Source organism: Rhinoraja longicauda, chromosome 6 (assembly GCF_053455715.1).
Source record: "Rhinoraja longicauda isolate Sanriku21f chromosome 6, sRhiLon1.1, whole genome shotgun sequence".
Classification (NCBI taxonomy): domain Eukaryota; kingdom Metazoa; phylum Chordata; class Chondrichthyes; order Rajiformes; family Arhynchobatidae; genus Rhinoraja; species Rhinoraja longicauda.
The window spans coordinates 55,229,337-55,241,782 of NC_135958.1; the positions used below are offsets into that span (position 1 = coordinate 55,229,337).

At 42.2% G+C, this 12,446-nt stretch overlaps 1 protein-coding gene across 1 annotated transcript in view; it reads right to left on the reverse strand.

Annotated features, from left to right (window-relative positions):
* Nucleotides 1-889: 889 nt before the first annotated feature.
* Nucleotides 890-12,446, reverse strand: part of LOC144594474 (ubiquitin carboxyl-terminal hydrolase 43-like) — a 391,904-nt gene continuing 380,347 nt past the window's right edge. Inside the window, exons 14-16 of the mRNA XM_078400997.1 lie at nucleotides 6,928-7,086; nucleotides 5,603-5,761; nucleotides 890-2,654 (exon numbers count right to left, since the gene is read on the reverse strand). Coding sequence (XP_078257123.1) covers nucleotides 1,411-2,654; nucleotides 5,603-5,761; nucleotides 6,928-7,086 — 1,562 coding nt within the window. The 3' untranslated portion in view covers nucleotides 890-1,410. The remainder of the gene's footprint in view (nucleotides 2,655-5,602; nucleotides 5,762-6,927; nucleotides 7,087-12,446) is intronic.

Here is a 12,446-nt window from a genome sequence, read left to right on the forward strand (position 1 = left end):
ACGCTCCAAGGAATAGAATCCTAGCCTCCTCAACCTGTCCCTAAAGCTCAGGCCCCCGAGTCCTGGCAACATCCTTGTAAATCTTCTCTGCACCCTTTCCAGCTTGAGAACATCCTTCCAATAATATGGTACGCAGAATTGAACACAGTACTCCAAAAGTGGCCTCGCCAACGTCTTGTATAACTGCTACATGATCTCCCAACTTCAATACTCAATGATGATTTATGTCTAATGAAGGTCCAGATGTAACTAGTTTGAATCCCCAATTACTTCAAAGATGACCAAAATTATAGTTGGAGCAACAATGCTGGTGTGAATCGTGCTCTGTCTTGGCCAGAATTCTCTCTCCTCATTCCTAACCTGAAGTTGCATGTGGATGAGTATTGTTAGAAGACAAGATAAGATCTCATTTTGAAGTTGAGGAAGGTTGATCAGACTTGCTGAAGATGAACCGTGACTTTGATGGTCTTAGAAAGCAGTATCGCTGATGTGTACCTCAAGGTGAATCATTAGCTTCATGAAAAAAGAGGAAGTTAAACCAACAAGAATAATATCTCTTTAGTGAAGTTTAATTTGGAGATACAGCACGGAAACAGGACAATTCCCATTTTTCAAAATACAAAGTCAATTAACCGACAAACCTGTACGTCTTTGGAGTGTGGGAGGAAACCGAAGATCTTGGAAAAAACCCACGCGGTCATGGGGAGAACGTGCAAACTCCATACAGATAGCATCCTTTGGTCAGGATCGAACCCGGGTCTCTGGTGCTGAAAGTGCTGTAAGGCAGCAACTCTACCGCTGCACCACCGGATGGTTTGAGCTATTTGATGCTTTGGCAATTTGGCTCGTCTATGAACAAAACAGGCGCTTAACAGCAAGTGTGCAGTAATCTGATCGTGTTTAATCAATATGAAATCTTCTGCCATATTCCTTCACATAGATGATGATTTAATACACAATAGATGTTAACAGGTGACATTCAAGTTTTTGGCAGCAAAAAAACTTCCTCTTCTGTGAATATTAATATTTTTGGTTACACCATTAAAATGTATCTACAGTACAAAGTATTTTTTTACAAAAGTATTCTTTTATAACAAATCAATGATTAAAATTTGTTTAGGAGATTGCTGTAGTTTTCTAACATTACTTGAGGGTTCAGTTACATTGAAATCTTATTGCATTCTGATTAAAATGAGCCAATTATGTTAAAGGGAAAAGGTTGAGCTTATGACACAGAAAGTTAACAAATCTATATAATCTTAGGTTTATCCTTAGATAGGTGTAAAATTTCAAAACATTACTTACAAATATTGGATATTAATTGAAGAATGTAAAACAAGGAACAGAAAAATAGTGCAGCTAATTATAAAACTACAATCACTTCATTATGTTCAATCAATCTGCAGTTGTTTAAAAACTTGATTCAGGCACAGTTTTTTTCCTTCCCAATGAGGAAGTGCTGTATCTCATCCTTTGCATTGTACCGTATCTTCTGGCCTGTTGAGAAACCGGTCCATTCTTCTGAAGTGAAGTCGACCTCTTCAAGGTCAAGTCATCCTTGACCATAATGTTAGACGAGCTCTGTGATCGTCGAATTTCTTCTCCGGAACGGCTTATTCTGCCGTTGTTTAATTCCTCCCTGTATTTGGCAGAGTTTTTGGCGCCATTTACTTCTACTTTTGCCCTGCACTCGTTAACAGCGTCTGCCCTGTGCTTACCATTCAGGGCTCCGTTGGGGAGAGAGATCCGTGAAGACACACCGACATTCTCGACAGTCCGACATTTCTCAAATTCACTTGGCCTTTTAGAATCCTTCCTCAAAAAGTTTGTTTTCAAAAATGAGAACTTTCTGTCATTGAGCTTTGCTTCTTCGGTGTTCTTGTCCTTCTCCGCTTCTTGAGGGATTGAAGATGAGATTAGTTCAAGATCCGTACTCCTCTGCGAGGGAGATTTCTCCATCTTCTCAGTGCCATGATGTCCTTTCCTTCTCTTCAAAGTGTCACTTAGAGCCAAGCTGCTCAAAGAACCAATACCACATCCACTAATACTCTTACTTATTCTGTTGTCTCTCGGCTGTAAGGGCTCTTCAGTTTTAACAAGTGGTGCACCTTTCAACCCTTCTGATTTATCGACTGGTATCTTAGATGACTTTCTTTGCAAGGTCCCTGTGCCTCTTTGTTTGCTGTCTCTCTTCAGCGTACCTGTCTTTTCATCGATGGAGTTCTCTTTGCTGCAGCTTCTCTGAAGGTTGTTGGAAGAGTCGGTTGTTTGCTCTGGCGGTGCCTTTCGATCCCTGTTTCCAGCAGGCGTTCCGCAGTGGTCTACGATCAATCCCATTCCCGTCTGCTTTGCGCTGTCAGCATAGCAATCTGTTGGTCTATCTGCGGTTGGCGTTGAGTCAAGGTCTGTCGAACCTGTCATTATTGGGACAATGGACTTCTTTGTGCATCTGGGCCGACGACCAGATTCCAAATACTCCACTAGGGCACCGGGCATTGATTTTGGTCTGTCCTTGGATCCCAGAGACCACCGAAGTGGTGTGGTTTTTACAGCTGCATCTTTAGGTACAGCAGCAGCAGCAGCAGCAGGTGACCCCTTCATGCTTATGCTCCTTCCCTGAATACCACGCACAAATGGACGGATTTCAAAACCCCCTGGGAAGACAAGAAGACCGCCAATTAAAAGATTTTTTTCAAACAATTTTAGATACGATCTTTCTGCAGCTGATTTCTTCCAAAATCTAGCACTTGGAAATATTATTTTTACCAATACAAAATGTACACATTACAAAAATCACATTAAGAAAGGCAATGAAAAATTTAAATATCTAGGTATCTATGTAACTAAGATATATACATCATTATTTAAAGCAAATTTCCACCCATTACTGAACAAATTACATAAGAATATTCAATATTGGAAAACACTCCCTATCTCAATGGTTGGCAAAATTAATGCCATAAAAATGATTTTTTTACCGCAAATATTATACCTTTTTCAGACAATTCCGATATATCTGACAAAAAACTTTTTTTAAAAATTGGACTCTATTGTTAATGATTTTATCTGGGATTATAAGAATCATAGGATAAACAAAAGACACTTGTGTAAATCAAAAATAAATGGAGGCCTGGCTTTACCCAATTTTTTGTTTTATTTCTGGGCAGTTAATATTAAAAATATGAATTTCTGGTTGGAAGAAATAGATCATCAACCAGACTGGTTAAAAATGGAAAAGGAAGATTGTTTACCTTTTGATATTGGTTCGATATTATTTGCTACGTCTAAATTAAACAAAAAAATTTATAGGGAAAACCCTATAATATTTAGTGCTACACGAATTTGGAAACAATTAAAAAAGACATTAAAATTAGATAATTTATCACTTTTTCTTCCAATTGTGAATAATCCTTTGTTTAAGCCTTCATGGGTAGACGGGGGTTTTACACAATGGAAGGATTATGGAATTAAAAATATGGGACAACTTTATAAGGAAGGCACCTTTCTGACATTTCAGGAGTTGCAACAGACTTATGGTCTTCGTGGAAATGATTATTTCAGATATCTTCAACTTAGAGATTATGTAAAATCGAACTCCCAAAATTTTCGAATTAGAAATTCAGAAATTCTTGATGAATGTTGGAACAAACATCCTAATACAGAAAAATTAATATCTTATATATATAATATCTTATTAGACAGTGACATTCCCTCCACGGACTTATACAGACAAAAATGGGAAAAAGAATTAAACCAAGTAATTACGAAAGATACTTGGGAAGAAAGTTTGCAACATATACATCAGTGTTCACTAAACGCCAGACATTCTCTAATACAATTTAAAGTAATACATAGGTTACACTATTCAAAAACAAAACTACATAAAATTTTCCAACATATCTCACCTAAATGTGATAAATGTCAACATTTAGAAGCTACATTATTTCATATGTTTGCAAACTGTATAAAAATTAAAAAATTCTGGGTAAATATTTTTAGCATAATATCTAAAGTAACCAGCACACAATTGGACCCAGATCCAAAATTAATTATACTCGGAATATTAGAATTAAATCAAACATTTAGAACAATACAAAGAAACTTTATGGATTATAGTTTAATAACAGGAAAAAAATTAATTCTAAAATTTTGGAAAGGCCCTACGGTCCCCACAATCAAAATGTGGATTATAGAAATGACGGAGACCTTAAACGTGGAAAGAATCAGATTTTCCCTGTTGGACAAACAGGAATTATTCATTGGAATATGGTCTCCTTTTATTGATTACTTAAAGGGTCAGAATGGTTCAGCACAGGAACCTGACTAGCACTCGGACTAAAGAATGGATGAAATGCTATACTTTGAAATGTACGTATATATCTCGAATGAAGTTTTTGTTATTTTAATAAATTTTTCCATTCTTCTTTAACTAACTTTTTCCTTATCTTTATAATTTGTTTTTGTTTTTGTTTTTATTTTGCTTCTCTCTCTTTTCTTTCTTTACTTCATCTATTTCTTTAGTTCTATCTAGTTTTTAAAAAAAAGGGGGCAAAAGGTATTGGAGACAATATAATAATAATTGACAATATTATCAATTTAAAAATGTATGACTGTAAAGATGTACCTATCTCCAATAAAAAATTTATCTTAAAAAAAAAAAAAAAAGAAAGGCAGGACATACAGATGGATGGAAGAAGATCGGGAGCTCATATCTTTCGACTTTGGTTTAGCTTTATGTTTGTCACATGTACTGAGTGAGGTACAGTGTAAAGCTTGGTTTTGCATGCTATCCAAACAGATCAGATATTGACTAAACATTTTGTGCAAGATAAAGTTCAGTAAAGTCCGATGAAAGTTAGTTTGAGGGTCTCCAATGAGGTAGTAAGTAGCACAGGAGTGCTCTCTAGTTGTTGAGAGGGTGGTACAGTTGCCTGATAACAGCTGGGATGAAACTGTCTCTGAATCTGTTGGCGTGCGCTTTCCTGATTGGGGAGAGGAAGGGGTGACCAGGATGAGACTCGTCCGTGATTACACTGGTGACCTTGCTGAGGCAGCGTGAAGTGTCGATGGAGTCAATGGAAGGGAGGTTGGAAGCAAAGATGCTAGAGGAACAAGATAGACCACTCGACCCTAAAAACCGTAGTACCTCATGGCGCCATTTTAGTAGGCAGAAACCCGCAGAAACATTTAAAAAGAAAAATAACAAAAATCTGTGAATTGATAGACGAGATATATTTTGCATTTTAATGGCATCATCACACATACAGTTCCCCCAAAACACTGATTACACTGCGAGAGGCATAGCGGACGGCGGGTTTTGCCTACTAAAATGGCGGACGTTACGCTCCTTTGCGTACTACACTTCAGTATAGGCGATTTCAACGGAGTGGTCCATCTTGTTCCTCTAGTATCTTTGGTTGGAAGGGAGCTGCCTAGAGGGTCCAGTGCTTGTCCATACATCCACCTGTGTTTACACTCCCTGGGTCTGGCCACACACCCGACCACTCCTTGCAAACCTTCCTCACCAGTGAGAGGCACTGAGGAACTCCCTGCCAGACCCTGACAGTAATGACTGAAGCTCTGTACTTTGACCACGGCCTACCATTTTTATCCTTTGTTGGATTGTTAGGAAAGACAGGGGAGTCCGGAGATGAAGGGAGGGATGTGCAATTCGTAGATCCTCGGGATACTAAGCTCCCTCGCTTGTTGTCCCCAGTTAATCGGTTGAGCCAATGATCGGAGATCGATGAACTTGTGGAACCTGCGTTAAAAGAAATAATTCAATTAAATCTACAGGGTTAAATTATGACTCAACTCCAAAGCAGTCTGAGTCTGTTACCCTCTGGCCAACTCTGGGAATTATATTTGTCAATTACTTTTTGGTTAAAATGAACGATTAACTCATTACCATCCCATCATTAAGTTAATTACAATTTGATGTGCGTAGTTACCGGAAAAACTTCTCCGAGACAAAAAATCTTCCCAACATTAAAAATCCATTTGTTGTCTGTGGAGATGTGAGAAATTAAGTTATGAATTACTGTTAACAAAATTTACATATCAGATTCTACCTTTCTGATCCAATTACCCATCATTATAATTATTTAGGTCAATGTAACTTTTACTTTTAGTTGACACTGGACATGGCTGTGATAAAAACAAACCCATGTGAGTATTTATTAGATCAAACCTCAAAGTATATTCAGCTAATCTCTCCCAAAATAAGTCACATTGGAACAGCCCCAGCGGTCTAAATCAGTCTGAAGAAGGCTCCTGTCCCAAAAGGGTGCCTATCTTTTCCCTCCACAGATGCTCCCTGACCTGCAGAGTTACTCCAGAACTGTGTGTTTTACTCCAGATTCCAGTATTTGCAGTTCATTGTGTATCCAGTGCTTGCTGGTCAGTAAACCATTGCTGGGGAGAAGGCAGGAGAATGGGGTTTGGAGGGAATGATGGATCAGCCATGATTGAATGGTGGAGCAGACTCGATGTGTCAAATGGCCTAATTCTGCTCCTATGACTTATGAACTATTCATGTTCTCCAGAGATGCTGCCTGACCCGCTGGGTTAGTCTAGCACTTTGCGTCTTTTTATTGGTATATCAGCATCTGCAGTTCCTTATGTCTCTCAATTATCTTTCGTTCTGGCCTCCCAACCATGATCCTCACCCTGACTCATTTTTACCTGCTCAATACGGCCATCACATCCTGCCCAATACTCTACCCTTCTCTCTACCCCTCACCACCTCTCATCCCATGCCTGAATTTCTTTCGTCCATGACCAAGCTATCAGGAAACCTACCTGCAAGACTTGGTCAATTACCCTGGGCATCATGCAGATTCACTTTCAGATGCATGAGGTCCACTCTTTGATGGAACAGGGCAGCACATTGACTAGCACAGTGTTACAGTAACGCATTCCACGCACCTGTCACCGAGCTGTTGGCCGACCAGGGTGGAATAGTGTTCCTCTTCTGGTAAAAGAGGATGTAGGCACTACGAGTACAGATCTCTTTTTCTGGGATATATTCGACATTGCTGTCATCGTATCCGTACCATTGTCCATCCACTGAGTTCCTGCAGAACGCTGGTGAGCACAGAGTGAAGTCAGTATTTCAGAACCGTGGAGCTGTTCCTAAGCATTTCATTCCATTACATCCCAGTTACCCAATCGGCTGCATTAAGTAATTAAACTCTTTAAAAAAATTATTTTGCATGTAGGAGCATTGATAATTACTGTAGACATCTACATAGCTGATGTATGATGGAGGTGGGACAAGTGTTTGGAGTTCCTGTGTTGTCCATCGCTCAGCTTTCACCACTTGGGAACATGATAGAATTAGCACAACATACTGTCGAGGGTCATTTGTTAACTAAGTTGTTGGCATCCACATGAAAGCTCAGCTAGCTGTTTTGTATCACAAAACACATTCTGCTGGCAGAGCTCAGCGGGTCACGCAACATATGTGGAGCCAAAGATAGAGTCAGCTTTATTTTAGACTTCAGACATACAGCACGGAAACAGGCCCTTCGGCTCACCAAGTCCGCGTCGACCAGCGATCACCCACCATCACTAGAATCAATGGTGCCACTAAAGGTGGCGCAGCGGTAGAGTTGCTGCCTTACAGCACCAGAGACCCGGGTTCGATCCTGACCACGGGTGCTGCCTGCATGGAGTTCGTACGTTCTCCCTGTGACCGCGTGGATCTTCTACCACTGCGCTACTGTGTCACTCCAGGAGGTTCAGGAGGATAAGGGGAGGGGATAATAAAGTCACAACCTTTATTCCTGGCGAGCTTTATTGCGCATCGCCTGCCTTCATTTGTAAACGTTAAACAGTCAGACATCTGTCTTTAACCAGGTTTACCAAGTGAGGGCTCGTCCCTCGTTGTGTTGCAGGATGAAAAATAAAACCTGCTTGAACATTTATGAAAGATGTGCAAATTCAATTTCATAATATGTTATGCAGAGAAAAGAAGATTTGCTGAGAGAGGTGTGGTTCGTTAGTGCAGATATAATCAGGAAACAGTCAATAACAATCTCCCCCACAGGCAATCTGATAAAGTAACTTCCTGTTATTATAAGCCAGCTATGAGCACTGCATGACAAAGTGAAGTCATTCTACTTGATGAGATGTTTACGGAGCTATTTGATTGTATATTTCAAGTTGCTTTTAATGAAAACGGGTCTCGACCTGAAACATCACCCACTCCTTCTATCCAGAGATGCTGCCTGTCCTGCTGAGTTACTCCAGCATTTTGTGTATATCTTGCTTTTATTGAAGACTGCAGTTTTTTATGATCACCGTATTGCAAAAAACTGATGGTAAAGCAGCAAATTCTCCCGCAATGTCATAAACACTCCTTTCCCTGGCATTTATTGCACTCAATCAATCACATCCTTGGGAACTCGGACTCTTTGTAAAGGAATAACACTGTTCCACAAAAATGTCTTTTTAAATGCAGCAGTAGAAACCTGACATGGCCAAGAGTTCTGCTCAGCCTCAATTTTCTAAATCCCGCAGTGACCTTCACGATTTGTGATACACTTGCCATTTATTTGATGGGATTATTTTGCGCTGTGATTTGTTGACTGTGCCGCTGTTGGATGCAGGACTGAGTCTAATACATCTCTCTTTGATTGGAATTCTCCACAGTAGTAGGAAGAGACAAAAGCTCCATCATCCAACAATGATATATGCAGTGGCCAAAGAACCATGGCGCTGTCACAGAGAGAACTGTCACAACAGAGATTAATTTTCTTGTCAATATCCAGAAAAGCTTGGTTCGATACTTGAATGTACAATCACGACCTCCCCAGTCTGCTGTGAACAGCTGTCACATAATTAAAAGAAGCTCCGTCAAGTTAAGTATCAAGTTACGACAAGTGTGCCTTGTCTTTAATAAAAAGTCAATTTTTGTGCATTGAAAATGGACATGTGGTGTATCTAGCATGTCCACACCCCACCATGGCAGCTGGGGAATTCAAATCCAAGTTAAATAAATCTGCAATTTAAATAAAGAGGTTGGTCTCAGTAAAATTAATCCTATAACTATTGGGCTGTGGTAAAAACCCATCCATTTCACCCTTCTGGGAAGGATCGCGACCCGAAACATCGCATGTCCATTCCTTGCACAGATGCTGCCTGACCCGTTGGGTTCCTCCAGGACTTTGTGTTTTGCTCAAGATTCCAGCACCTGCAGTTCCTTGTGTCTCCGTTTCATTAAAGTCCTCCCAGAAAGGAACCTGGTTATCCAGGCTGGTATAATACGTGACTCCAGACCCACCAACTTAGTTGACTCTTAGATGACCAATAGGTCGATGAGCTGTAGATGTTGTGCACATGGATTTCAGCGAGGCATTCGACAAGGTTCCACATGGTAGGCTGCTCTGGAAGGTTAGATCGCATAGAATCCAAGGAGAGATAGCTGAATGGACAGCAAATTGGCTCCATGGAAGGAAGCAGAGGGTGATGGTGGAAGGTTGCTTTTCAGACTGGAGGCCTGTGACTAGTGGTGTACCTCAGGGTTTGGGGCTGGGCCCGTTATTGTTTGTTATGTACATCAATGATTTGGATGTAAACATAAGGGGCAAGATTAGCAAGTTTGCTGAAGATACAAAAGTTAGTGGTTTTGCAGATAGCGAAAATGGTTGTGAAAGATTGCAGCAGGATTTGGATCGATTGGCCAGGTGGGCGGAGGAACGGTTGATGGAATTTAATGCCATCGTACCACCCAAATATGCGTCTTCAGTTTAGGGGGTAATTAAGGATAGATAACAAATGCTGGCATTACCAGCCATGCCTACATCCTACAAGCATTCTGAATGGGCACCGTGCTCATCAACTGTGTAATATAATGTGGGACTGATGATAGAAACACGGAACTGCAGATGCTGGCTTACAAAAGAAGACACAATGTGCTGGAGTAACTCAGCAGGTTAGGCAGCATCTCTGGAGAAAAACGGGTGACGTTTTGGGTCAGGTCCCCCTGTCCTGAAACGTCACCTATCCATGTTCTCCAGAGATACTGCCAGACCTGCTGAGTTCCTCCAGCACTCTGTGTCTTCCTTTGTGATTGATGGTGCCAGATGGAATTTCCAAAGTGACACGAATAAATCCGGAAACCGTGGTAACCATATCGCACTCCAAAAATAAACGCTTCATTTCATGTGCATATTGCTGAGGGGATGTCCAGTGAAACTGAATTCCTAGACCACCACCTTATGCACAAAAAATGCAAAGAAAAATTGTAGCAACCGGGCAGGATTTAGTTCTGGTGGTTAACGTCGGTCAGTTTGCATCTATTATCCTTTGTTTGCCCGCCTTTTCCTTTGTAACTCTTTTCCTATGTTTGAACCTTATCCCTATCCCGGCCCCCTTTCCTATTTTTCCTTTCTTCCTTTGGCTGTGTCCACTTTCCCTTATCCCTAATCCCATTGCCGTTTTTCTTGTCCCTTCCCATTTGCTTATATCCCTTTTCCTTTGTTTGCCCTCTCAGGAGGCAGATGGAAGGAAAGCTCAAACGAGACTCCTCACACAGAGGTGTGCTCTGTCCACCCATTATAGTTATAGAACAGAATCCCCCTCGTTCTCACTTTCCACCCCACCAGCTAGCGTATCACAACAAATCACCTACAACGGGACCCCACCACTGTCACCTACAACGGGACCCCACCACTGGCCACATCTTCCCACCCCCTCCCCTTTCTGCGTTCCGCAGAGATCGTTCCCTCCGTAACTCCCTGGTCCACTCGTCCCTTCCTACCCAAACCACCCCACCCCCTGGGCACTTTCCCCTGCAACCGCAGGAGATGCAACACCTGTCCCTTTACCTCCCCCCTCAACTCCATCCAAGGACCCAAACAGTCTTTCCAGGTGAGACAGAGGTTCACCTGCACCTCCTCCAACCTCAACTATTGCATCCGCTGCTCTAGATGTCAACTTCTTTACATCGGCGAAACCAAACGCAGGCTTGGCGATCGCTTCGCTCAACACCTTCACTCAGTCCGCCTTAACCAACCTGATCTCCCGGTGGCTGAGCACTTCAACTCCCCCTCCCACTCCTAGTCTGACCTTTCTGTCATGGGCCTCCTCCAGTGCCATAGTGAGGCCCACCGGAAATTGGAGGAACAGCACCTCATATTTCGCCTGGGCAGCTTGCAGCCCAGTGGTATGAACATTGACTTCTCCAACTTTAGATAGTTCCTCTGTCCCTCTCTTCCTCTCCCCCTTCCCAGATCTCCCACTGTCTTCCTGTCTCCACCTATATCCTTCCTTTGTCCCGCCCCTCTGACATCAGTCTGAAGGGTCTCGACCCGAAACGTCACCCATTCCTTCTCTCCTGAGATGCTGCCTGACCTGCTGAGTTACTCCAGCATTTTGTGAATACCTTCGATTTGTACCAGCATCTGCAGTTATTTCCTTAACAGTACCAAGGCAGCATCTCTCCATGCCTCAACCCTGTCATTGCCCAAAACCTCTTCTTCAACCCTTGTCCATTTTACCATGGTGCCCTCGAATCACCCACCCACATCCAACCGGGTCTTGGGATGGACTGACAGTCCGAACAAACCTGCAACTCTGCACTCAGTTCTCTCCAGTCTTAAAACCATCCAACTGATGCTGACAAGTCTCTTCTCAACACCTGGTCTCCCCAGACAATCCCACAGGCTATCTCAGTGTCCCCCACCAGATTGTGCTACCCGCGTAGAACACAAAGTGTTGGAGTAACTCAACGGGTCAGGCGGCATCTCTGGAGGACAATGTAGGCGATGTTTGTTGAACTGTGGAAATATTTTCGTTCCTCGGAACCATCATCTCCAGGGACCTTAAATGGGAGGCCACCATCAACTCCGCAGTCAAAAAGGCCCAACACAGGATGTACTCCCTGTGGCAGCTGAGGAAACACAACCTGCCACAGGCAATGATGGTCCAGTTTGACACTACTGTCATAGAGTCTGTCCTCACCTACTCCATCATGGTCTGCTTCATCTCAACCACCAAACATGACACCCGGAGGCTGCCTTGCATCTTTCGCTCAGCTAGGAATGTTATTGGCTGCAACCTTCCCCCATCGATGAACTGTACGCTGCAAGGGCCAAGGAGCCAGTGGGTAAGATCATCTCTGACCTCCTCTCACCCCGGCCACTAACTCTTTGAGGTTCTCTCCTCTGTGAGGTGACTCCAAACTATCAAAACCTCCACATCCAGACACAAAAGCAGCTTCTTCCCACAAGCAGTGGCTCTATTTAACAGCCGTACTACACCACTACATTCTGGTCTGTGAGCCAAACACTTATGAACTCTCTAAGGACACTTCAGATATCTTCACATGCAAGATCTCGCAAAGCTGCCCCTTTTTACTCTTGCATTTTATTTTTACATTTTAAAATTATCATTTTTTAAAATTGTCTGCTGTATATTGTGTTTTTACCATGTGCGAGCAA